The following is a 26,793-nucleotide window of genomic DNA, read 5'->3' as shown; positions in this document are numbered from 1 at the left end:
TTATCTGTCATGAGTCTGAGGAGGGTGAGGCCATAGCCTCCCCATTCCAGGGTCATTGGCTGTGGCCATGGGCAAGCTGCTTGACCACTTGTCTTTTTGTCTGTAAAATGGGGATTACAGTTCCTTTCAAGGGGTTTTGTGAGAACTGAGATGACTGGCCAACGAATGCTGAGTTGGCATGGGACTCAGAACGGGGGCTTTTATTGGAAGATCACCCCCACTCCTGCCTGCATGTCCAGAACCCTCCCCACGATGCCCCGCCTCCCAGCTACCCACAGCCCCCTATAAAAGCAGGGGTTCCATGGCCCCGTTCCCCCTGGGCTTCCACAAGCTCAGTGTCCCTGGCTAAGCTTGGTGGTTTTCCCTTCAGTGTGCATCCGCCAACTGTCCACCTGGAAGGCAGCTGAAACTTCACACCCTCAACCCCACCAGGGCCCGAGACTCCCGGGTCTAGGAGATTTTGTTACCTGGGCACGTCTGATGCACCTCTGCTTTTAGTCCTCATCCATCACTGGTGCCTTGAATGTGGCAGTGACTCTAATCGATGGGAAACCCTTCGTCTTAAGAAGGGGCCTTGCCATGCGTGTGGTCACTAAGATCAGACCCCGGCTACCCCTGTGCTCCCTGCCTTCCTGCCACTTTGAGCTCCCTCCAGGCGGCCAGCTGGCCCTGGGACCACCTCTGCCAAAGCCTGGCAGCGCAGAAGGGTTGCCTGCACCCTGCTGCCCTTGCTCAGGCTGGGGCAAGTGGGGGGCCCCCTCTTACCAGGAAACTTGCTATGGAGCTTGGCCTTTGGGGATTTGCCGCCTGTCCCAGCCTGGCAGTGCCTCCTGTCTGGTAGCTGGCTGTCTGATGAACAACTTCTCCCAGCTTTGCTCAGGCCCAGCCCTGATGCCCTGATTCCCTGATCAGCCTTGTTCAAGTTCTTCCTGCTCTGCTTCACATGACTTAAAACAATTTTTAAATTACGTCTGGGTAGGTCCTCTTGGAAACCTAATTGCTCGCTCTTCCTCTCCACACCCGCTCTTGCACTGACCCTTATCTGCAGCTGCATTTGTCACATGCAGAGGGCCTGGCAAAGAGACCCTCTTGCGGCCCACCCCGTCCAGCCAGCACCAGTTGCTAGCATCTGACCCCAAGCAAAACCTGGTCAAGTCCTCCATTTTTCTCTTTTCTTTGGTTTCCATGCTTAAAAGGAACACGTTAAAGATCCCAAAGAGCATATTACATATCAGCTTGTTTTCCACTGATGGCCTTACCAAGTTTTGTCCATTACAGAGGCAGTGTTGTGAGGCTGGTAAGAACCTGAACGTGGGGCCAGGCTTCCTGGGTCCAGACCCTGAGTCTGCCACCTACTACCTCGATGGTTGCCCTGGGCAGGTTACTTAAAAGCCCTGTGCCTCCGTTTCCCTGTCTGTCAAGTGGGGAAAGAAGAGTACCTGCCTTGTGGGAAGTAAATAAATTAATGTATGTGAAGCAGTTAGCTCAGTGCTTGCCCCACTAAGTGAGGACCTCGTAGGTGTGAGTCACTAGTTTTCAGATTATCACATCGCTGTAATTTGGGTGGATTTGCACATTTTGTGTTGCCCTTTTTTGTTTAATAGTGCACACTTTGCAATGTCTGATTTATCCTTTGAAGTTGATTTCACCTGCAGTTTGAGCCGCCTGGTGAGCCCCCTGGACTGTGCCCTGCCCAGTCCCTTCTGGGCTCTGTTAAAGGGATTTATTCCCACTGCTGGGTGAGTGGAGTGTCCCAGGGCTGCCAGGACAAAGTAACGCAAACATGGTGGCTTAAAATAACAGAAATGTGTTTTCTTACCCTTCCAGAGGCTGGAATCTTGGGTCATCAGGGCCATGCTTGCTCCGAAGGCTGTCAGGAAGGATCCTTCCATGCCTCTTCTGGCTTCGGTGGTTACTGGCAATCCTTGACACCCCTTGGCTTGTCAATGGCATCGTCCTAATTGTGCCTTGACAGTCACCTGGTGTTCTCCCTGTGTGTCTTTACGTGGCCTTCTTGTAAGGACACTAGTTATTGGATTTAATTTATTACATCTGCAAAGATCCTATATCCAAATAAGGCCACATTCTGAGGTTCTGGGTGGCCATGAATTTGGGGGGGACCCGTTCAACCCATTATTGCAAGTGAGCAGAGCTGCTCAGTCTGCATGGAATCTCCCCACTTCCTCAAGGAATGGGAGGCCCTTCCAAGTAGGCTCTGGGTTTTAGGGATGTCAGAGCCCTAACTGATTTTGGGGATTGAGGGGATTTAGGAATGTTGGAGACTTAACCAAAGCCAGCATGATTCCTACCCCCAACAGAAGTGGGGAACTCAGTCCTCCCAAAACCCAATCCTAATGCAAATGAAGTTGCCCTCTAACTACAAAACACAAAGCCAACAGAAAACCTCCAACCCATGCCAGGAGTGCACTTACTTTCAGCATGAATTTCACTTTTAATCTGAGTTTCTCGATCAGATTCTGATGTCACCTTAGTGTTCCCCTGGGGCCTGACTTGACCGGGGAGCCTGTTGTTTCTGTTCTTTTTGTTGGGGCTGGTTTCATGCAGTTACTGCCAAATGTGCTTTGATCTTTTAAATTTGATTTTCCTATTTAAAAGTATTTTGTTTAGGGAGTTCTTACATTTTCAAGGTTTAAAAAAAACTGGATCCTTCCCAGCCTGCAAGCACATTGGGTTCTTGGAGTGGGGGCCACTTGCCTTTGTATTCTTAGGACGCACCGCAAGTGAGCCTGGCTCCTAAATGGTGTGGGTGGAAGAAAGACCTTTCTAATGGGTGTGGGTCAGAGGCAGCATCAGCCTGGCTGGAGAAAGTTCCCTCTCCGTTTCCAAGTGTGTTACTGGATAGCCTGAGCCAAGAGAATAGTGGCCTGATTTTAAACAGGGTGAGAAGGCCCAGAAGAAACTGAGTCTACAGTTCTCGTCCAGGGCTGTAATACGATCTGGCCTGGCGGAGTGGTCAAGGCTAGACAGGAAATTTTAATTACCCCAGGCTTATCCAGGGGCCCTTTCAAAGGGAGGTAATGAGGGCAGCCACTTAAAGGCAGGACCCAATTGTAGCAGCATCTTAAAATGCAGCTGTGATGTTTTTGCATCATACAAAAAGCTTGTGTTTCAATTCCCCAAAGAGAGGGTGGGAAGAGGAGCATTTGGCTATGGGAAAGTTGTCTATTTATTAAGAATCTGATATAATGATGTCATGGACGCCCTGCCAACTTTTCGATTCCTGCATCACCATTAAACCCTGAAAAGGCGAGGTCGGAACACTCCATTTCTGTCCCCATGAGTCCCGCTCCATCCCTGTCCCATCCGCTAAGCCTCCCCATTCCCTTGGAGGGTTGGGAATTTGCCATAGTGAAATGAGCCCTTTTAAGGAGGTTTACTGGGGAGGTGGAGGTGAGGCTACTCACCCATTCTCCTCTGGTCTTTTGAGTGAATCACTTTAAAGATGGGAAAGGTGTACATGGAAGTTAAATGTTTTTCTCCCTTAGAGGAAAGCCAGCGCCTCTGACTCCTGATGGTAGCTTCAGGCCACGGCGATTCACCGCAGATCTGAAATTCCCTCACCAGCTGGGTTTTGCACCGTTGAGCCTGTTGATGGAGGGCAGGGCAGGAGAACCCAGGGCTTGTCTGAATTCAGGGAGGGTGTTCAGCTGGAGCCCCTGCTGGCCTCGCTTCTGGGGCCTTGGCCTATGGCAGAAGGCTTGGAACTATTTCTTAGACCTGTTCAGACACTGGCTGATTCTGTCCACCAGTGTGCGTGATGCCCCCTGTAGGCGGCTCTGGAGATGGCTGCCCAGCTCCTCGCCGGCTTATCTTTTCTGGGGTTCCTTCCTCCTCGTTCTGGCTCCCCACCTCTCTGGGAAGTCTCCTCCACCCTTCTTACTACGGAGCCATCATGTTTTATAAGAATTTGAATGGTGGGAATTTGAAACTGAGTGATTAAATTCCAAATCGAGTTGCTACTATTTCTTGTTCCGCCCGTGGCTCCCCAGCAGTGAGCAGGTCTGTGCGTTTGAGGGGACGCGGCGGGGATGTGTCTGTGACTGTTCCCTCCACCGACGCTCTGTAAAGCCCCTTTGGCCTCAGGGAACCCTTCCACGCACAACAAGCTGGTGCTGTGAACCCCGCCGCCGCCGCCCCTGGCTTTAGAGGTCCCTACCTGGTTTTCTCAGGCAGATTCACCAGTTAAACTCCTCACCTTTTTGTCTTTGAAAACTGTTTGCTGATGCCTCCCCTTTTCCCAACCCCTTCCCCAAACTTGCTTTATTCTCCTTGTCGTCAGGAGCGGCTGCCTCTGTTCCCTGTCCTTTCAGAAGCCTCCCCAGCGGCAGGGCGAGGCGTAGGGCTGCCGCCAGCTTGGGCTGGAAGTCACCGCCCGATGTCTCTCATTCCTTCCGGCCACTGCCTGGCTCTCGGTTGCTAAGCGCCACCTTTCCTCCGTGTGGAGGCCTTTGTATAGGGCATGAGTGGTTGTGTGGGGGTGTTCCAGCCTGGTTTTATATTTTTCCAGTCTGGGCTGCCCCCCGAGTGAGAGCACATTCTTGGGTTCGGAAGGTGAGGGCAGGGTTGCCAATGCCAGCGGCGGCCTCCTGAGCCAGTTGCTGGTTCCTGGCCGGCAGGGCCTTGGGGAATGGAGGCAGGGAGGGGGAGCAGTGGACTCCTTCCAGATGGGCTGGGTTTGATTCCAAAGGGGTGACCCCCACCTCTGGTGGAGGGTGTGGCTGCCTTGGGGTTGACAAGTGTCCTTAGCCCTCTGCCAGCTTGGATCAGGTTTGCAGGAAGTTAGAGGACATCATTTGGGTCTTATAAACTGCCTTGTGCCCAGGGCTGGCCCTGCCACTACTTCCTGGTTGGGAAGGACAGAGGGACCTACGGCTGCAGCCCCTCTCAACTCTGGGGTTAGACACCCCCAAGGGACCCCCAACCCCGCTGCACTGCTCACTGAACACTGATTGTGCGACAGTGGTCCCCGCCGTCAGCCCTGACTGTCCAACAAGATCTGGCTTCTGACTGTCCCCATTCTGTGCCCACAGGGATCTGCTGAGCTCTTTTTCCACCTTGAGAAGGTGCTGTCCCCTGGTCCTGCCCAGCTTGCCCAGCTTGACCTCAGTGACAGGGTCTCTGTCCCCTCCCAAAATGCCTCATGCTCTGCCTATCCCACCCTACAATGGCTGACTTTATTGAGCCCTGGGCTCCACTAACACCACCCAACGGCCACCCCTTACACAGCTACTATGTACAGGCACTGTTCTTAGAATTTACACATCATAAGCACTATGAGGTAGGTACTACTATCATCCTCTGTTTTATAGATGGGGAAATTGAGGCCCAGAGAAGCTAGGTAATGTGCCCAGCATCACACATCGTGTAAAGGATAGAGCTGAGATTTGAACCCAGGTCGTCTGTACTCCTGTCCCCTGTGCCACTAGCCTCTCTCATTAATGTCATTCCCACCCCCATCTTCTCAGGCTCCTCATCTCAGCCATCCTTGATACCCTCTTGTGCACAGCCAGGAGGGCCGTCTGACCTCCTGGCCTTGCTGAATCACCTGCCCCCCACTTCCCCATATCCATCCTACATGTTTTAACCTCTTGCCAGAGCTCAGATTTCATTACCTTGCCTCCCTCTTCAGAAGCCTTTGTGGGTTGGGGACAACATAGAACACTCAGTAGCTCCCTGTTGCCGTAGGACAAAGTCCAGGCTTTTCATGATGACCCTTAAGGCCAGCTCCAACTGGCTACTGCATTCTTCTCTCCCTGTGCCCCAGCCTGGCCCCACTCACTGGGCTGGTGCCCTTCTGCTCCCCAAGTCTCTCCCATTGCTCCAGTCTCTAATCAGTTCCCTTCCCCCTCCACAGTGCCTGCCCTGGGAAAGCAGGGACAGGTTTTCATGCTTAAGTGTGTGTAACTTCTTCTCCAGTCCCCACATCCACCCCAGGGCCCAGCCAGGGCAGGGGTCTGAGCTGGGCCTCTGGAACCATGCCCGGCCCTAATCACTGCCCCGGGCCCTAATCACTGCCCCAGGCTATGCAGCTGTCAGAGGACCAGGAGCCTTTGCTGAGGCTGTGCAGTCCCTCCAGCAGCCCCCCGCAACCCCCAGGCCTGTAAGTGAGATGTGGAAAAAGCTAAGTGACCACCTTCTCAGGTTGTCCCCAAGATCATGTGACCACCTGGTGTGTGGTCACAGCCTTAATTAGGTCCCTCAGGCTCCAGCCCCTTGCTCTTTCCACTGAGGGTGGTGCAGGTCCCTGGCCCCCAGGCGGCTGCTGGATTTAAGGTGGTGCCCACCCAGAGGAGGGACACAGGAAAAGGAGCGGCTGGCAGGAAGCCGTGGGGTGGAGATGGAGATTCTGAGGGCCCGCAGGCTGGCAGCCGATGCTTTTCCTACTCATTTGGAAGGACAGCCAAGTCCCCCATGGTCCACTTCGGCTGGGCTGGTGGGCCTTGACCTCCCCTCCCTCCAGGCCTTCCCAAGGCTAATTCCCTTCTAGGCTCCTGGGCTTCAGGATCCAGCAGGGGTGGGCACTGCCAGGGCTGCCTCCGGCCTGGGTGTGGAACCCTGGATTGTTTGGGGCACCCATCCCCCGAGATCCACAGGGCTCCTGGGAATTCCCAGGAGAGCTAGGTTTCCAGGGGCACCTCCCAGCCCTGTTTCCTGGCCCCTCACGACTCTTATGGGGAATGCTGGGAGCTGAGGGAGTAGCTCGTCACCACACCTTCACAGCAAAGAATCTACCCCCTCCTCTCGGCATTCCCGGTAAGGAGAGCCCCTCCGGCCTCCCTACCGCCTGCATCAGGGATGGCCCGAGGCGGGCTGCCTGCCCCTGGGACACCAGGTGGGAGTGCCCTGTCCTCGCCACCTTGGCCCGACCCCATCCCATTCTGGATGGACTGCCCAGACCCAGCCACTCCACTCCCTGTTCCCAAACCAAGTCCCTGGTCACCTGTACCCAAACCCAGCAAGGGTACCCCCATTCCAAAGGACCAAAGTAGACTCCAGGATTAGGGTCTTTGTCTTAATAAGATATTATCAACCCAGAGTAAAAAAGTAAGCTCTTATTGATAAGCTGGGCACTCATTTGCCTGCCTTTAATTTGGCAACAACTGGACAAAGGAGGAATTGGAAGCCCAGAGAGTGTGAGTAACTTCCCCTGGGACACACAGCACATGACGTCACCAGGATTTTGAACCAGGGGAGTCTGACCCCAGGAACACATTCCCAGCCACTGCTGTCCTAGACCAAATTGTCCCTGTTACATTTGTGTTGCTGAGTCAGAAGCTTTCCAAGGCTGAGCCCTCTCCCCTGGTCATTTTTGGCCAGAGGGTTCTTAGCATTTGCCCTACTGACCTTTTATCTCAGCGTCTGTGACATGTTCTTTGGGGGTGGTCATGGGGGCTGGTTTCCATGCTTGGCCTCTGGCATCAGCAGATTTGCATGTACTGTAACCTCCCTATTTACAGCAGCCAGTTGGAGGGCATGCCGTGGGAAGAGCTTGGTGAGCAGCCGTCCTGTGAGGGCAGCCCCTGCCCCTGTCCATCTGAGTTCATGTGGCGGTCCTGGGCAGGGGCTTCTACTGCATGTATCTGGGACAAAGCGGATTTCCCTGCTCGTCTTGAAGGCCAGGTAGTGGGCTGCCTGGCTCTGCCTTCCTCCCCTCTGCTGTCTTCAGAGGTGCTGAGCACACAGTGGTGCTCTGTGGTAGTGGGTGGCCATTTAGCTCTGTCCTGCCCTCCCACCTTTCTTTATGAACGTCCAGACTCTGTGTATGAAACTATAGGGTGCTGTGGCTAATGGGGGTGGGGTAGGAGACCCAACCTCCACTGGTCCCCTCAGTCTGCAAAGATGTTGGCCTTTTACCAGAAAAGGAAGGGTGTTTGCCAGAAGGGGATGCCCACGGCACTGGCTGTGCACAGAACCTTTGAAGGTGGCACTCACCTGCGTCTGGTGCCACCCCACCTCATCTTCACCCTTACACCCCCTGCATCCCTTCATAACTGGGATTACTGCACGCTCCCCAACTGGGCTCCCTGCCTTAGGCTGCCCACACCAATTGCCTACTGCCCAGAAGAATCTACTGTGCGCACTGAGCTGAGAGGTCTTTCTGAAACAGCCATCTGGTGTTGCTTCTCTGCTTCAAACTCTTTGGGGTTTGCCTTGCCTTGCCTTCTGGGCTGTCCCAGCACGCCTGGGCTGGCGGCAGTGGCTCCCTTCCACAGCTTGGCACATTTGCTCCTGTTAGTTCCTGCTCCTCTGTCCCCGCCGCTAGCCCCCACTCCAGCTCTGCCCAAGTTCCGGCCTCATCACAGCTCAGCTGTCTCTTTGTACACTTGCCTCCCCAGCTGGGGACTGGTCTTTGTGCTTTCCTTCTGCTCTGAGAGGCCCAGGTACACGGGAGCCTGGTGGTGAGTGAGTGGGTGAGTGAGTGAGTGAGTGGAGAGCCGGGAACTCATCTGGGAGCAGCCTGATTGGAAATCAAAGACTCTGGGTCAAGCTTTTATACTTAACTCCTCAGGGTATCAGGCCCTTCCTCAGAGCCTGCTCACTCTTGCTTTGCATGCACTTGTAACACACTTAGAGCTCTTGTTTCCAGGCCTGCAGCCAGTCAGGAGGGAGGAAGGAAGAGCAGATGATTTGATAGCTAGGGAGGATCCACACAAAGAGTAGGAAACCAGAAACTCAGAGACCTGGGCAGGCTGGGCAGCATAGGAACAACAGGTCCATAACCTTGGGGGTCCTGAGGCTCTTCTGCACAGGCACAGGTAGGGGCACTCACGGGTAGAACCAGGAGGGTCCTGGGAAAGGCCACAAGCTTTGGGGATAGACTGGCACAGGGAGTGCCTGGGCACCCCAGAGGACCTTGTGGAAGTGCAAGTTCCAGTTCAGCAGGTCTGGGGCAGGACCTGAGATTCTGCATTTCTGACAGTCCTGGGTAACCACACTCATAGGAGCCAACACCTGCCTGTTTTGAAAGGCGGTGCATGATTGCCCCATAGGCCTTGCTGTGAAAGAAACACAGGGGTGTTCCACTGTCCTGGAGTGGAGGCAGTCTGCCCAACACCAAGACATTTTCTGGGGCACTGCCATCCTCCTGAAAACCACCCCCCTGCCCTTGCACCGAGGGATCCCTGGGGAATTTCTCCTGGCAAGCCTAAGACAGACAAAGGCTGGCCAGCTTCTTTACTCCTTAATAGCAAGGTTATTCTAGTGAAGTGAAAACCAAGAAAACCCAGGGGCTCTGCACAGAGGAAGCTGGTAGAACAAGTAATTCATGGCAGAAGGAGGGCCCAGCACTGGGCAGACCCTGTCCCCCCAACCCCTGTCCCCTTGCTGCTGTCTCCTTCTAGTGGGCTTTTGGCAGCGTGAGGGTTAGGAGTTACCTGGGCACCTTTGGCCAGGCTGGGGCTTTCCGGGTCATAGGCACACACAGCTGGGGGCCAGGTGGTCAGGGTCTCAAGCCCATCCTGCCTTGCCTCCCACCCCACCCCACCACCCAGTGAGGGCCCCTATCAGTAAAGAGTTGGGAAGCCTTTTTGAGTGGAAGGCAGAGCTGATCTCCCACTGTGGGGAAAATGGAAGTTCCTATGTCCAGGATCCTCACCTGATCCTAAACTACTTGATGATGTAATCGGCCTTCTGCTAGGCTAATGCTCCCGCACCCACCGGCAATGAGCTGTCATTGACTGAGTCACTACATAAAGAGCTCCACCCAGTGCTCTGGGTGGAGAGAGCTGGATTATGAACCTGCAAACTGCTGGATGCAGATGGGATCCTAGGGCTCAACCTACTTCTGTGAGAATAAAGCCAGGTATAAACACATGAACCCTAAGAATGTTCCGTTGTCATTTCTCTGTCTCAGAGAATCCATAGTGAGCTTGCCCGGGGCTGAAACTCAGGCAAGACACTCACCCAGGGTGGTCTGGGCCGTGAGCCACCCAGTAGGGCTTTGTGGAGATTCAGTACAAGGGCCCTTGGCAGGGTGCAGATTTGGGACTTCCCCCAGCATGCTGAAGATGGTGAAAGCTGAGGCCTATTTGGATGGGGCAGCTCTTCAGAGCAGAAGTTCTGGAAGTGTCTGCTTTCTTTTCTCGGCTGCAGATCGGTACTACTTTTAAGAATAGCTCCCTGTCGTGGGCTGCTTACAGACGCCTTGGGCCCAGTGCAGACTGTTACCCCTTTGGGCCTCCGCAGCTCCACTCCCCAGCGTAAAGTATCTGCAGAGCGCTCACCAGCCCAGTGCCTCTCAAGTGCCCCAGCCCATGTCTGCAGGGCCATCCCCAGTGCTGATGGGGCTGGGGTCTCTCCCTAACAGATCCTAGACAGTATAAAGATGACAGCAACTTAGGGCATTGTAAAGCAAAAACATAGGAGAAGGTCACCATTCCAGAGGAGGGCTAGAAGGAAGCCTCAGGACACAAACAAGGGGGTGGGGTCTTGGGATGATGGCTGGTTTTTCTTTAATATCCTGGGTTGCCTTTAATAAGAAAAATCTGGTTTAAAATTTATAGAGAGAAAACTGGCATAAAGAGCTGAGATGTTGGCAGGGGAGGAGCCAAAGACTTCAGGGAACTCTAATAAGCGTGCAAGCATGTGTAAGATGTGAGCTGCGGGGAGGGGCGGGGAAGGAAGCCTGTGATGGTCTGAGTAGGGGAGGGGAATGCTGGTTTAGGGCAGGCTGGGAGGGAGAAAGAAAGTTCCAGACAGGGCTAGGGCTGGGGCCTCCCCGTAAGGCCTCCCCTTCCCGGTTCCCCCAGGACCTAGTCCTACACCCCATAGCTGGAAGGGCCACCTTTCCTTGGGTGCAGGTGCCTTTGCTGGCGGCTCTCAGTTGGGCATTGCAGGTGGGCCCTATCTGGGCAGGCTGTTCCAGGTGCTGTTCCCTTTTCAAGGGGTGGGATTCCAAATTGCAAGGCAGTGGTAGCATTTTCCTGGGGGGAGGGGAGTGAAGGAGGGTTCCAGAATGGAGAAAACAAACCCAATTGCATTTGCCTTTCCCACAGGCCCACAAATTTGGGCTAAGATCACCTGTTTACAGATGGTCTTGTCTAAGTGTGGGCTTCACACTGCAGCTGCATCAGGAGAGGGGTTCCGAGCAGGTTAAAGATGAATGGTTTGTCCCCTGGTCCAGCCTTGGGGCCTCTGCTCAGGGTTCCCTCCAGCTTCCAGCAGCCACACCTTCCAGGGGATGCCATGAAATATGTCCTACACCCTTCAGAAAGGCCTTTATCTTTTTAATACCTCACTTCCCCAGGAGTTCTCGCTTTGCCTTAGCTTTGGCTGACTTGTTCCTTCTTTAACTGTTCCTGGAAGGGTAACCTTGGCATTCTTTAAGGACTACCTGCATACCAGATCTTATTTCTGAAAAACCTCTCTGGTGGCTGTGTCACTAGCCCCAGGATTGACTGGGCTTGGGCATCAGGCTAGGGCTCCTCTGGGTTAACCTCTATGTCTAGTGACCTTGGGCTGGTTGACTTTGATGGGATCTGTCTCTTCATCAGCCTAACTGTTCTACATCCTTTAAGAGGACTGTTGGAGGATTAAATCAGATGAAATTATTTTGTTTGAAGGGCTTGGCTAATGAGACTGTTTCTTCAAATGTCTGTAAGATGGTAATATCGATATTGCATCCTTTGTGGGCAGTGTGCAGCACCATGCCTTGAAACCAAAATCAGGATCCGCACATGTTCAGGACACAGCACCGTGGCTCCTATCATCTCTGCCAGTCTTCGGATGTAATTTATAAAAGGTGTGAATCTCACAGTTACAGTAGAGGTATGTTTGTTGGGGCACTGAGTATGCAGTCTGCCCCCTGCCTCTGTGCTGAGGGACACATAGTACCAACTCAGTTAATGACTATTCTAGCCTTTCCTGCTTGCATGTAAAGCCAGGTTCTTGCTTGGACATCCCAGGTTAGTTCTGACCCATAAGAACTGGCTTCACTGCAGACTTCAGCTTTTACTGTTTCTCAAGTGGTTGACTAATTACCACCTCACAGCCTGTTGAGTTAAGTGAAGTGGTTTACGTAGTGTGCCTGGCCCTTAGTAAGCTCGCAATATACAATAAATGCAGGCGGCTACTATTAGTTCTTCATAGGACTGGTGTAGAGATGAAAAGGATTAATATATGAGCCAATGAAATGCACTGTGAACTGCATGTTGAGTCCCATCGTGTGTGCTGCCCATATGGTCACTGGGTGCTTTGAGAGAGCATATAAAATGTAAGACACCTGGAGGTTTTTCCTGTTTGTCTTGCAAATCTAGGTCCTAAAGGAAGTGACTGTGGACATGCCCTCATGTCACTTTGAAGAGAGAAGGATATGCTTCCAATTATTAATCTAAATTGGAAGGGGCCAGGATGCCAGTAATGTGGTCACCTTATAGTCCTGCCAGGACTGACATACATGGCACTTGCTTCAGGCAGGAACAAAGGAAAGCAGCCTTTGCTGAGTTGCTGGGAGTGAAGGTGGTGGCTGGCTCCTGACTCCTTTCTTCCCTGCCCTGCTCAGCCTGGGAGATGCCCCCACGTCTCTGCAGGGGCTGCTCTCCTGTGCCAGGCAGGTGGCTCCCGGCAGGACATGAACGGGAAGCTTTGGCCCTTTCCTCTATCTGGGATTCGCCCACTGTAGTGGTGGGCTTCTGCTTCCAGGCACATACCCACCAAAGCAGTCCAACCAAACTTTCCTGCCCATTTAAAGAAATTGAAATTCTTTTAACTTGTTTCTCAGACTTCGCTGAGGCCCTTTCTGATATATTTATCCTTGCTCTTAGGCCTGGAGAATGTTTCAGTCTTGAGGGCCTAAAGGAAAGTTTTCCAAACTTTCTTGACACCTTTCAATCAGAAGGAGCAGGGAAATAAGGTCTCTGAGCCCCGCCACAGACATGGCCCAGTGATGGGCCGACCCACAGCGAGGGGCCCTGGTCTGTCCTTCCCGCCGGGTGAGGGCAGATTCCTGCCCTTTTCCCTGGCCTTCTCTTATCCCTCCGTGCTCCGGCTCAGTTTCTCTCCTGGTTCTGCGCCCTCCCCTCTCCTGCCCAAGCCCTTCCGCTGCTCCTTTCCTCCCCCCGCCCTCCACTGCTTTTAGCCCCTGACTCTGCTTTTCGCCCTTGAGTTTCCCATCTCCAGTGCACCGCCCTCTTCCATTCATCCCTCCTCCTCTTCTCTGCAAATTTTGTTAGAACATGAACTGTGTGCTAAGCAGTGGGCGACATTTATTCAAAATCTCAGCATGGAGGGGACTGTTGTGGTCGTTTAACTGGCCATCCTTCATATATTGCATCACCTGGAGAAGCGTTTCCCAAAGTTTTCCTTGGAACCCTAGGTTGCCAACATGTGTGTTCTTCCAGTGGGAAATCCCAAACACAGAGGATTGGCTTAGATGAGTCTGTGTGCTCTATTTCCCTCTGGTAAGTTTTAGACACATGGCCATATGGAAGGCTCTGGAAAGTTCCACACTGTAAAGAAGCCTGTTTACTTTGATTAGGACTCCCCTTAGCAGAGACTGTCCCCCCAGCCTGTTTGTCAGAGCTCTTCTCACCCCGGGTCTTGTTCTGATCAGCTGTTTTTGCCAGAAAGCTCGTCCTTCTGTTGGCTAAAGCCCATCTCTGTCATGTTCATGCACAAAGTCCAGGCCTGGCTGTCTATGGGGAAGTTTAAATGCAGAGTCTGGAGAAAGCATTCCACTTCCTGGGGCCAGATGCTCCTGGTTCCCTCCTCTACTCCTGTCCTTGTGTGGGGTCTCAAGTCCAGTGGCCTTCTTGGGCACCCCCACTGAGCAGGCCCCCATTGCCCACTGTGTGGGGTCAGCCGGGAACGGCGCAGACTGTCGTGGGGCAGGGCGGGCCGTGGCCCCCTTCAGTAGGGCTCTGGGACTTCCGTTCTTGCCATCGTGGCTTCTTACCCCCACGGGTTGTGGGCCGCCCTCTTGACTTGCTGTAGTATCACAAATCTGCACAGGTCATCACCTGTGAACTGAGCTCTATTTCTCTCAAAATCTGAACTTGAGAAATTGGTTTGGGGAGCTAAGCTTCAGGACCTTGCCTTTTTTTTTTTTTCATTGTGGTAAGGTATATACAGCCAAAATTTTAACCATTTTTAAGTGTACAGTTCGATGGCTTTAAGTACATTCATATTGTTGTGCAAATATCCCTCCCAGAGCTCTTTTCATCTTGTAAAATTGAAACGGTGTTAACAATAACAACTAAATAATAACTTCCCATTCCCCCTCTCCCAGCCCCTGGCTACCACCTTCCACTTTCTGTCTCCATGAATTTTACTATTCTAGGTACCAGATACAAGTGGAATTACACAGTATTCATCCCTCTGTGTATGGCTTCTTTCACTTAGCATAATGTCTTCGGGGATCATCTATGTTGTGGCAGGTGTCGGAGTTTCCTTCCTTGTTAATACTGAGTAGTATTCCATTGTACGGATGTACCACATTTTGTTGACCCACTCATCCATCGATGGTCACTTGGGTTGTTTCCATCTTCAGCTCTTGTGAGTATGCGGCTGTGAACATGAATGTTCCAATATCTGAGTCCCTGCTTTCAGTTCTTTGGGGTGAATTCCACTGAGAAGTGGAATTCCTGGATCGTACGGAAATTCTGTCTTTAGGACCTTGCATTCGTCTTTGCTCTATTTTATCCCTGGACATCATACCAGCTTGCTGAGATCTTTTGGGCTTAGATTCTGTCCCAACTTTGTGTCAGCATCCATTTGATAGTCAGCATCCTTTTTAGGTGGCCCTACAACTAACAGCCAATCCACCCGATTGCAGGGCATTGATACATGTTTACCTTGAACCCAGAAGCCTCAGAGCAGCCTTGCTGTCTCTGGCCAAGATATCAAGTCAGCCATGATTTTGTGTTGGACCAGCTTGACAGTGTGTTTCAAAAGCAAATTAACATAAGACCCAGCATTTCCACTCTTGGATATATATACCCAGGGAGACGAAAACATGTCTGCACAAAAGCTTGTCCGTGAGTGTTCATAGCAGCATTATTCACAGCCGCTGAAAAGTGGAAGCAACTCAAATGTTCATCAACTGATGAATGAATGAACAAAACATGGTAATTTATATAATAGAATACTTTTCAACAGTAAATAAAAAGGAGTAAGTACTGATATATGCTATACGCTATGTGCTACAACATGGATAAACTTTGAAAACATAATGTTAAGTGAAAGAAACCAGACACAAAAGACTACATGTTGCCTGATTCCATTTATATAAAATGTCCGCAAATCCACAAGGACAGAAAGCAGATGAATTGTTGCTAGGGGCTGGGGTGGGAGAGGGGAATGGGGAATGGATTTCTTTTTGGGGGTGATGAAAATGTTCTAGAATTAGACAGTGGTAACCACTGCACAACCTTGTGAATATACTAAAAACTATTGAATCATACAATTTAAAATAATGGATTTTTATGGTATGTAAATTATAAAGTAGAAAACCAAGTAAATGTGGCCCATCCCTCAGTCCTTTCTAGTGAGCTGGTGGCAATCCTTGTTTCTTTCTCTAAGGGCTCACAAAGCACCCTTTGATGATACCAGATCCTAGGCTGGTCCATCTGCGGTTCGTATACTCCGCCCACTTCCTGGAAGGCAGAAGTGTCCTGCTCACTTCCACACCTGAAGCACCTGTCTTGTCTTTCAGCGTCCTCAGAGCTCACCAGCAGACATGCCGGGGGCTCATCTGCACCCTTTAGCATCTGGCAGTGTGAGTCTTCCAGGCAAGGAGCAGCCTGCATGGAGCACAGAGCTGCTCACATTAGGAAATACCAGCAGGGGAGGTGGTGCCTGCCCAGTACCAGGGCCAGACTGGCGCTGCTGGAGGTCAGAGGAGGGAGGGGCAGCTCCCTGGGCTCCAGTAGGAAAGGCCACTGGAGAGAGTGGGGTGTGTGGGGTGCATTCCTAGTGGGAGGAATGGCATGAGTTAGCCACTGTGGCGGGAATGCAGCATGTGGGGAGTATGGGCCCTCATCTCCAGCCAGACCGTATGGGTCTCAAATGCCACCAGTCCACAGTTAGATTTCTTGTTGCCCGCGGGCTGCATTTGTCGGAGGGTGGTGGTGCAGTTCCTAACAACAGTGGGCTGTGTTATTGAGGGAGGTGATAGATAGTGAAGCAGCCTGATTTGTCAGTTTGTATTGTGGAAAACACACATGAGATTTGCCATCTTAGCCATTTAAGTGTCCTGCTTAGTGTGCCCTCACACTCCTGTGTGACCATCGCCACCATCTGTCTCCAGAACTTTCCCTCATCCTATACTGAAACGCTAACCCATTAAACACTACCTCCCCATCCCAACCCTCCCCCAGCCCCTGGGAACCACTGTTCTATTTTCTGTCCCCATGAATTTGAGTATTCTAGGGACCTCATGGAAGTGGAATTCGGCAGTATTTGTCCTTTGGTGTCTGGCTTATTTCAAGTCCAGCATAATGTTGTTAAGGTTCATCCATGTAGTAGCATGTGTCAGAATTTCATTCCCCTTTGTTGTGAATAATATTCTGTTGTATAAATCTACCATATTCCTCGCATGTATATACTGCATTTTATGTATCCATCCATCATCAATGGACATGTGGGTTGTTTCCACCTTTTGGCTGTTGTGAACTGATTTGTTTTTTAGAGTAAGGTGTTCATACATGAGCAATAGAGGATCTCTGGGGAGTGGAAAATGGGATGGGCTTGAAGGGAAGAGAGCCCGGGAGTTTATGAGAAAATTCTGTGACAGCCAAGTGTGCGAAGAGGCAGGCTGGGGTGGGGGCTGGGAGTGGCTGGGAGAAGGCGGAGAACAAAGCTGAGGAAGGCTCCCACCCTGGAGAGGCTGGCTTTGTTTCCACAGGGGCCTGGAGCCTGGAGGGGCAGCCGGCGGATTGGCTGGCTCTGTGGCCAAAACCTGGCCAAGAGGGCACAGCCAGGTCCCCTCTCAGCTGACACTCACACAGATGCGGCCTTTCACACCTGGAGACCAGAGAGCCGGGGCCTGGCCTGACTCACAGCCCTGTGTGAGGGTGGGAACTAGCTTCCACAGACAGGAAACTGGAGGGTGACAGAGGGTTCGTGGAAATGGGTGTCCGAGACCCAGCAGACTCCCCGTGTGAAGATAGTGGGTGTGTGTGGCGTATCCAGCTTCAGGAGCGTCCTGATGTTGACCAGAACTGGGGAAATAAAGGTAAAGAGGCATGCTTTTTGTCTTCAAGAAACTTGTGACTGAGGTAAGGAGGTAAAGACATGAAAACAACCATGTTGTCTGAAACCCACTGTGAAATGTGTCAGGCAGAGTCCAAAGGTATTGTGAGAAGTGGGGTCCCTTCCTACTCAGTGACGTGGCAGGCCACTGAAAAGCAGGAAGTATTTGAGTCATTTTTCAGAAAATGAGGTGGAAAGAATTACGCATTTGGGGGAGTAACAGGAGTCCTTTTGTCTTAGCCCGGCTATCCCTGGTCAGCATCCTTCCTTCGCTCCTGCAGGTATGACGCTGGACGGGATGGCTTCATCGATATGATGGAGCTGAAGCTGATGATGGAGAAGTTGGGGGCCCCCCAGACCCACCTGGGCCTGAAGAGCATGATCAGGGAGGTGGACGAGGACTTTGATGGCAAACTGAGCTTACGTGAGGTACCTGCTTACCTGTGTCCCGCAGGCCCTGGGCCCTCGGAGGGGGGGTGCCTCTGAGGGGACCTCAGACTTATACAGTCCCACGGACAAGTGGCTCTGGCCCCTCCAGACCACTGCCTGAATATTTACCCTACAATTCTCCTAGAAATATCTCTGAGGAGCTGGTGAGCCACAGTGCTGGCATGGGGAACTGGCCAGCACACAGATCAAAAGTCAGTTGGGTAGGAAACCTCATTTGGGTAAAATGCTAAGTATGAAGAAATCTGGAAGGATGTTCACCAGAACATTCATGGTATCTGGGAGATGCAAGGTTTTGGTAGTTTTGTAATGTTACACATTTGTATGTATTAAAACTTAATTTTTATAATCACTTCAATATAGTAAAAAAGGGGGGTCTTATTCGGTGTGCATGGACAGCCCCTCCCAGACAATTCAAGAATGGGCATTCTGGTCTTTGAAACCCTGAAATTGTAGGCAAAGTTTTGCAAATCCAGATTATCTCTCTGGCAGAGTGCAAGTAGATTCACAGCCTTGCCCGCAGTGGGTGAGAACCTTGGTGATTAGTCTGTTTCATTTTGGGGAAGTCTCAAGTCCCAAGTCTTGGGTTTCTTCCATGGCAAGGATGCAGCCCCACAAGGAAGGAAAATCGATGTCCTACGTGTCTGAGTTTTATTGAGAGGCCTCTAGATGCGTCAGTGTGACCTGGTATTAGAATGACTTTGGTGACAGCACCTGCGCTCACGGCTCAGAGCACCAGCCCAGCAGCAACAGCCTTGTTCTCCGTTGCGTGCCAGCTGGGCCCCAGGAGCTGGGAGGAGAGAGGACTGTCCTTGCTTCCTGGTGAACACCTTGGCTACTCCAGACAAGGGGAGCTGTGTCTTAGTTTCTAATGGAGAGAACTTGGGCCAAGTACTGGCCCCCTGTCTTCTGTCCAGGCTAGATGGGGCCCTCAGAGGCTCTTCCTGGGTCTCTAGCTGAACTGGCCACCGTGAGTTCCCTCTCCAGCTGGGATAAAACTGGCCTTGCCTCTCACTGCCCACAGATCAACTCCAGGCTCTCCCATCCCTTCCCTTCCTGACCTGCCAGAGTGGAGGTAGATCACAGAAAACCTGTGTTGGGCCTAACCCTAAGGTAATCTAGTCCAGACTTCTCATTTCAGAGCTAAGGAGCTAGAGGGCCAAAAGGTCAGCACTAGCCTGAAATCAGTCCCCAGCTCAGGGCTGGGCCTGGGTGGCAGCCTGCGAGCCACACAGCTTCCCATCATCACCCACCATGCTCGCCTGCACAGCTGCCCTCTGGCTCCCTGGACTCTCATTGGGTTTCTTTGTATCATATTGTATCCTGATGGGCATATGCTCTTCCCAACCCTGGTACCCGTAGGGCATAGAAGGTGAAAGCTTTTGCCTTGGTGAAGCTTTGAAGCAATGATGGAGAAAGAGCTTCTGTGGCAAAGTTGTGACCTCTGGGGAACAGAAATCAAGAGGGTGTTGAGAGGTCTGTGCAAGTCACCCACTGAGCCAAAACATAATCCGTCCCCCGTTTTACCCAGGGGCCACCCAAAGTGCTCCTCCCTGATCCCAGGATGCTTAGTTAGCTTTCGGTTAGCTGCTGGTTGGGCCACTTCCCACCGATAGTGGATATCAGTGGCTAAGAAATCTCCAGAGGGTTCCTGTTGTGGGTTCTCGATGGCCCGTACAAAGCCTCAGTGACATGCACATCCACCCTTTGTCAGTGCAAAGCCCCACAGTGGTCCCACCTCTAGCAGGTAGAGTGTTTGGCCAGGGAGACATGTTTGCCATCGATATCCACAGCCCAGTCCCCTGCCTTCAGCGTTTCAGTCTGTTGGTTTCCACCCATGTTGTAAGCCACAGATGGGCCGGTGCTGTGCCCATGTAACAAAGAGGCTCACAGACCTCGTCTTCCACATGGAGCTGAGTAACTTGAGCAACTTCTGAGCCTCAGTTTTTCTGTCTTTAAAATAGGGCTGTTAATAGCTTTCTCTCAGGACTGTTGGGAGAATGAATTTCGTTTTTCATGCCTGTAACAGCTAGAACTCTTGATTGCAAGTGACAGAAAGAGAATGCCAACTAATTTAACCAAGAAAAGAACAAACAACTACTGGAGATGAAAAAGTGGAAGTGTTTAGGCACAAGTAATGCAGGGTCTTCCTCTTGCCATATCTTGACTGTACTTTCTTGTTTCCACCTCATCTTTTCTTTCCCCGTAGGGTGCTGTCCCCAGAGCCTGCCAGCAGCTACAGGTTACATTGCCCCAGTTTAGCAATGCCAGAGTCCAACCAGTCTCAGAAGAAGGCCTCTGATTGGCCCTACTAGGGACACATGCCTACCTCCTAGGCCAATCATTGAGTTCAGTACTGTGATTGGCTAGGGCCGGGTCATGTGCCACAGGGCACTATGGTCAACAGCCCTATCATCATCATCACATGGCGCAGGGGTTACCAGAGAGACAAAATTGCTTAATTCTACTGTCCCTTCCTCACAACCTGGCACTCAGTAGGTGCTTAGTGAATGTGTAAGTTCCCTTTCTTTCTCTTTGGATTAATTCGACTGAAGCAAGTCACACCCAAATGAGAGCTTTCTGACACAGGAGGTATGTCTCCATTAAGTACTATTTTGCTACTTTTCTCTGGTGAACAAGGGAACAATTTCTTTTGCAATTATGAAAATAATCCATGCACATTAGGGGCATTTTAGAAAATGGCATACATGGAATCATTAAAAATGATGATGCAGCAATGTTTGATGACCAGAGAACAAATGTTGACAGTATAAAAAGTAGGGACAAAAGCCGATTACCAAACTGTATGTGAAATATGATTGTTTTCATTTATGGTTTATGTGTGTGTACAGACATGTTGAAGGTAAGGATGGACAAAATGAGCAGTTCTTATTGACAACTAGTGATTGAGTTCTAGTGATCTAGAATTGGATGCCAGGCGCTCTCTATTGTATTCTCCTTTGGAGCCAGACAGCAAAGCCTTAATGTTCTCTTTTTTTTGTAGTCCTCACTAACTCCATGACATCTGTCTCCAAGCCCGATTGCTCCAAGGCCAGATGTGCAATGGTTTTGTACACAGGATGAGTAGTGGGTTTCCAGGATACCTTCAGTACTGGGAGCTGTGGTCCCTTTTCTCCTCCTACCACACCTCTACAGGGTGCATCTCTGGCAGCCCTGCCTCTGCTGGGTTGCCCACGAGCCTGGTTGTAGTCAATTGGGCCATGGATGGACCCCTGTCCAGACTAAGTCAACTGGATTTGCTATCCTGGAATTTGGAATTGGGGCTGAAGTACTGGGAATTGGCTGTGCAGGTGGCTGTCCCTGCTAGAATAACTGAATGTGGGACACGATTTTCCACCACGTGGATCAGACATGATAGTGTCGTCTCTCCCGGTTCCAGCCCTTTTCCAGGCTACTGTATTTTGCCCTTGGATTTTTGAGACATCCTTTTTATATAATGAATACTTCCTTTTTGCCTAAGCCAACAAGTATGTTTCTGTCACTTGCTTTCTAAGAGCTCTAACTTGTATTAGTTTTAGAAATGTTTGCATCACTGGGCAGAGCCATGAAATTAAAATTTTCCTTAAATTTATCAGAAGCATTTGCTAAGCTTGTGTCAGAAATTGCTTTTTGGCTTTGTTAGTTCTCTCTGTTTTCTTGTTTTCTGCTTCTCCTTCCCTCCCCCCACCCTTTGCTCACAGTCACAGCTAGGACCCTTTCCAACTCTCCACAACATACCAGTCTTTGTGGACTATAAATAGGAAGACAAACAAGGCTGGGCAGTTGGAGAAATTGTCAGTCAGGGGTTGGTGATTATAATAAAATTAAATGGGAATGTCTGGCATATTACATGAAAGGCTGAAGATTTTCAGGTTGGGCTGGATTTTCTTTTCTTTAACTGGCTGCTGTGGGGGTACCCCTGAGTTACAACAGGGCTGCTCTTAGACATCTGCTGAACTGGCAGAACGAGAGGGAGCTCATGTGGCCAGGACCTGCTCTGGGGGAAAGACCCATGAGGAATACTTTAAGCCCTCCTGTAAATGATCATCTTCCCTCTAGATGTGAGAAAAATGAGTCTGGGGGTGAAGAGAACCTCCAAGGTCGCTTGATTGTTGCTAGGCTGGGGGCAGTGCTGTCTTTCCTAAGCTGTCTTCCGGGTATAGAGAGGCGACCTCTTTTGTGTTTGCCTTATAGAGCCGCGGGGGCGGTGGAGGTTCTGTGACTAAATGTTTTAAGGGTGGGTAGGGGACTGAGGGACAGAGGGACGGGTGTTTCCCTCCTTCTCTTTGCAAATGGCTCACATTTGCAGCGGCTGAAGTCTTTGCCACTTCAGTCTCTTCCAAGAGAGCCCAGCCACAACCCACGCCTCCCACTTGCTCTCCACCGTGTTCTCGGGGGGCCTCATCCCCCTAGCAGGCTTGTTCTCCAGGACTTTTTTGGAGCCAGCGTTCTGGCTCCGAGAGCCTGCAGCAATCTGAGTCTTTGCCGGCCTCTAGTGAGAGAGTTTGAAGCTGCAGGTGGATGAACGTGGCAACTGTGGAGCCACGCTGAGCCCAGCCACCCCCAGCGACCTGGGCCAGCTGCAAGTCTCTGAGCGTCGTCCCCTGCTTTGCATTCGGCGCTGTCCACAGGGGAGTTAGGACCCTCGAAGCAAGAACTAAAAAAAAAAAAAAGGTTTATTAGCAAGGTATTTTTGAGAGGCAGTAGTGGAGGCTGAGATTTTCACTTAGTGAAACACTCTTCCCTCAGGGATTGAGTCTTGGCAGTAAAAGACACCCCAGTTGGAATTCGGAAAGCCCATTGAAGTTGTTTGACCTCTCACACTACTTTAGGTAATGTTCTTTTCCCTTGGGGAAGCATTCTTTAACGGAGGTGGTTATGAAACGAAACCCTGAAAACCCGAGCTTTCCCTTCAGGCACATGGATTTTAGGTAGCACCTGAAAATCTGGGGAAGCCTCTTTCTGCGATGACTTGGAATATGCCATTTTACATTCTTTCCAAATAGAAGGATAAGTTATAGAAGTTGGATAGCAGTTGTTTGACAAATAAATTCACAAAAATTCTTTAAAGAAGAGAAGTAAAAGCCATAAAGCTGCCTTAGGGGAGAAGGATGGAAAGATGGGGACCTGCCTTTTCAGCTTGCCCTATTTATTTATTTAAAAATGTATTCAGTGGAGGCCTTAGTACAAGTTGGCCTTAAAGATGAATTCATTCAGGTCACATTTTAGATCTAGAGGAAGAAGATGGGTTATTCAGTAAATGATGTGGGAATTACTAACTAACCATTTGGAAGAAAATAAGGTTAATGATCAACCTCACATGATAGATCAGAATAAATTACAGAGATTAAATATTTACATGTTTAACAAAATCATAAAAGCAGTGGACAAAAACATAGGTGGTTGTTTTTGTAACCTTGAAGGTAAGAAAGGTGTTTTTAAGCATAGCACTGGTGCACTGGTGAGGAAAAAAGCAAAAGATGGATAGAGTTTGTGTAAAATTTTTGAAAGTCAAGAATTACCATAAACAAAATTAAAAGGCAAGTGGTGCAATAGCCAGGATATGGAAGCACCCTAAGTGACCATCAGTAGATGGATGGATAAAGAAGATGTGGTGCATATACACAATGGAATATTATTCAACCATAAAAAGAAAATAATTCCTGCCATTTGTAACAACATGGATGGATCTAGATGGTATTATGCTCAGTGAAATAAGCCCGACGGAGAAAGGCAAATACCATATGATTTCACTTATTTTTGGAATATAAAAACAAAGCGAAATAGAAGGAACCAAACAGCATTAGACTCATAGACCCTGAGAAGTGACTAGTGGTTCCCAAGGGGGAGGGGAGGGGGACCGCTGAACCACTGTGATGTACATTTGATAAAATGAAAAAAAATGAAAAAAAAGTAAAGTCTACTAAGAAAAAAAGAGCAAGTGGCAGAACTAAAGTATTTGAAACATACCAAGTTCTACTAAGATTTTTTAGAAAACACTTAAAGAGGCAAGCAATCTAATGCAAAAATGAGACACCAATGGAAAATATGAATGATTAAAAACCATCAGAAATGTTACATTGTTCAGGATTAAAAAACAGTGCATAGAGGTCTATGGATTTTTCTGTCATGGCTGCACACTAGGATGTTGCCAGTTTTTTGTTTTTATAAACCAAAGATAATGCTTCTTAAACTATTGTCTAAATGTTTCTGAGGGATAGACTCCCAGCAGTGAGATGAATGGTTGAAAGGGTGAAAGCATTTTATTTTTAGTAAATATTTCCACAGTGCCCTCCAGAAAGTTTGAATGGATTTACACTCCCACCAGCTAAAAAGGAGGGTGCCCGTTTCCCTATATCTTTGTGAAAAATGGGCATGTTTTCATTTTTGAGACTGTGGTAAGGACAAAAAAATGACTGGTCCCATGCACACATTTCCTGTTTCATAGGCCTGGTGATAATCACTCCAGCTGGGCTCAGTGGGTATGACTGCAAATCTCTGAGGGGGCATCTCTGACTCTCATCAACCTTTCCCTTATAGTTCCTGCTCATTTTCCACAAGGCCGCGGTGGGGGAGCTGCAAGAGGACAGCGGGCTGATGGCGCTGGCAAAGCTCTCTGAGATCGATGTTTCCCAGGAGGGTGTCAAAGGTGCCAAGGACTTCTTTGAAGCCAAGGTAAGTGCCTCCTTCCTGTACAGGACAATCACTGCCTCCTGTCACCCTGCCCAAAAGGGGCTCCTGGTCAGTGCCTCTGTTATTAACTCACCCAGGACAATGCAACAGCAATGGCTAAGTCACCGTATTGCATGTGATTGACTGAAGCGACATGAGAGTGTGTCTGTGTGCAATCTGAAAATTAAAAACCAAATGGAAAACAACCAAATGGTGAACATATGCCGCTCTGGTTCCCAACTCAAATGCGCTTGCTGGTCCAGTGCCCCCAGGATGGCTCTTGATCCAGACTTTCCTAAAGAGTCCCCTCATCTGAAGCACAGCTGAGTTACCTGAACAGCTAGCTCCACATCTTAAGCACTTACGTCTTATTTAAACACCTGGGTGTAAACAAGTGCGTGATGGAGCCAGAGGACGGAGCTCCAGCCAGTCGGTATTTGCTCCCTTGAAGGTTTTGGGAGTTGGGAGAGAATCTCCAGTGTGGTCCCCCAGCCCTTCTGGAGGCTTCCATTCACTCCCATGTGCATCCAGTCATTGAACGTTTATTGAGAGCCTGCCCCTGGCTGGGTGCTGCCATTTTCATCTCCGCAGAGCACACTTGCAGAAAGAGGTCAGGAGAGCCTTCCAGATCCCTGACGACCAGAGCGGGAGAGAGCAGTGGGTGAGGCTGCCTGGGCCACCTTCCACCTCCCACCTCCTCTACTTACCCTGCTACCTCTTAGCACTTTCGTTTCCTCATCTGAGCAAAAGCCATAATAATAGGATTGTCAAGAGGACTGAATGAGTTCACATATGTAAGGTGTTTAGCAAGTGCCTGGCTCACGGTGAGCACTGCATTCGTGATGTGAGCTGCTGGGACTCCCTTCCAGATGAGGCCGGAGCCAGCTTCTCCTGAAGTTTGGCTTATTCCAGGCGTTTTCCCAGAGACCCAGGGTCCTTGGTGACACTTCCCAGGCTGCTTCAACACCTAAGCCAGACTCCATTTCTCTTCTCTGTGATGGTGCTTGGAGATAGATTTCATCATCTTTCTGACAATTGGAAAACTGTGAATCGTGGATTCCTAACACCTGAATTCCTACTGCTGTCATCTGACCGTTTCAGAGACAGGCCAACACTCACTGTGCCTTCAATTACCAGCCGTGGGTGCCCAATCCCGAAAGTGGGTTGGCCCTTCCTTCATGACCTAACGTTGATTCTGCCCAGCCCCAGCAATGCTGGGCACCTCTTTAAGCTCTGGGAATACAAGTCCTACCCAAGGGTGAAGCACACAAAACTTTCACCCTCCCCAGGGCGCACACACGGTTGGCTGAGGAAAACAAATTCTCAGCCTGGATAGAGAGGCGGTCGAGAGGAGGGATGGGTTAGTTCTGGTGGGACGAGTCCTCTCCATTTATCAGCTGAGCCCAGGCTTGCAGATCTCTTATGATGCCTTGGGCTGGGGCCTAGGACTGAGACACAAGTGTAGTGTGACACTGTCTCAGGCCACTGCTACAGCACAACGTGCTGAGGGCCCTTGTTGAAGTCTGTATGAAGTCTCTGCAAACGTCTTATCAGGGCCTCTCAACCTTATATAATCTGGCCCTGGTCCTTGCTCCTGCTTCATCCACCCCTGTGTGCATTTCTTCAAATGCTGCCATGCCTTCTCCCAAGTGGGCCTCAGCACCAGCTCCTTCCTCTGCCTGGAATGCCCCGCCCAAACTACTCTTCCTAGAAAATTCTTCTCATTCTTTAAGACTCAGGTTAAAGAGTTGCCTCCTCTTAGCTGCTTTCCCTGGTTCTCCTGACCCAGAAAGTCCACCCTCTTCCGTGTGCCTCTGTCACAGAGGAAGTGGTATTATAACTCATCCATTCAAGGCATTCTTGGCCACTTTGGATAAGAGTAGAATCTGACCCAACTTGTTGGAGAGCTGTCTGGGGCTGCTGTCGGCATTTTGTATCCTTTACCCCCGGGATTCTGCCTCTTGGAATTTAGCCTTCAGAGGCACTTGGGCAGTGTGCACGTGGACGTATAGACGAGTTTCATGCAGCAATGTGATAATAGGGAAAAACTGGGAACAAACAAAACTTCCATTACCAGAGAACTGAATTGAGTGCACTGTGATACACCACACCATTGCCCACCCTGTAGCCATCAGAAAATGAGGGGCAGCTTGCCTCTGTGTGTGGACAGATATGCAGAATGAATTAAGCAAAACAGTATGCTTAAACCCCAATTTTGTTGAATATAAATGCAACCTGGATAGTCGTATATATAAATATTAGTAATAGTTATGTCTGAGGGATTTATTTTTTACATTTTTGTAATGTTTTATAATGTGTGTGTATTATTTTTATAATTAGGAGAAAAGATGAAAAGAATAACAATAAAATTTTTTGGACTTGTTATGTTTGTATGTCTGCCTCCTCATCCAGATTCAAAGGCCAAGTAAGTGTGTTGTCTGTGTAATTACGGTGCCTGGCACATAA

General features: G+C 50.1%; 1 protein-coding gene across 1 annotated transcript in view; it reads left to right on the top strand.

The window, feature by feature from the left end:
• The window catches only part of EFHD1 (EF-hand domain family member D1), a 37,520-nt gene that overhangs the window by 3,230 nt on the left and 7,497 nt on the right, over positions 1-26,793 (top strand). The window contains exons 2-3 of the mRNA XM_036911928.2: positions 17,490-17,637; positions 24,196-24,330. Of these exons, the coding sequence (XP_036767823.1) occupies positions 17,490-17,637; positions 24,196-24,330 (283 nt within the window). The remainder of the gene's footprint in view (positions 1-17,489; positions 17,638-24,195; positions 24,331-26,793) is intronic.

Source organism: Manis pentadactyla, chromosome 6 (genome assembly GCF_030020395.1).
Source record: "Manis pentadactyla isolate mManPen7 chromosome 6, mManPen7.hap1, whole genome shotgun sequence".
Lineage (NCBI taxonomy): Eukaryota > Metazoa > Chordata > Mammalia > Pholidota > Manidae > Manis > Manis pentadactyla.
Note: the sequence above shows the minus strand (reverse complement) of the source record. Positions and strands in the feature narration are given on the sequence as shown.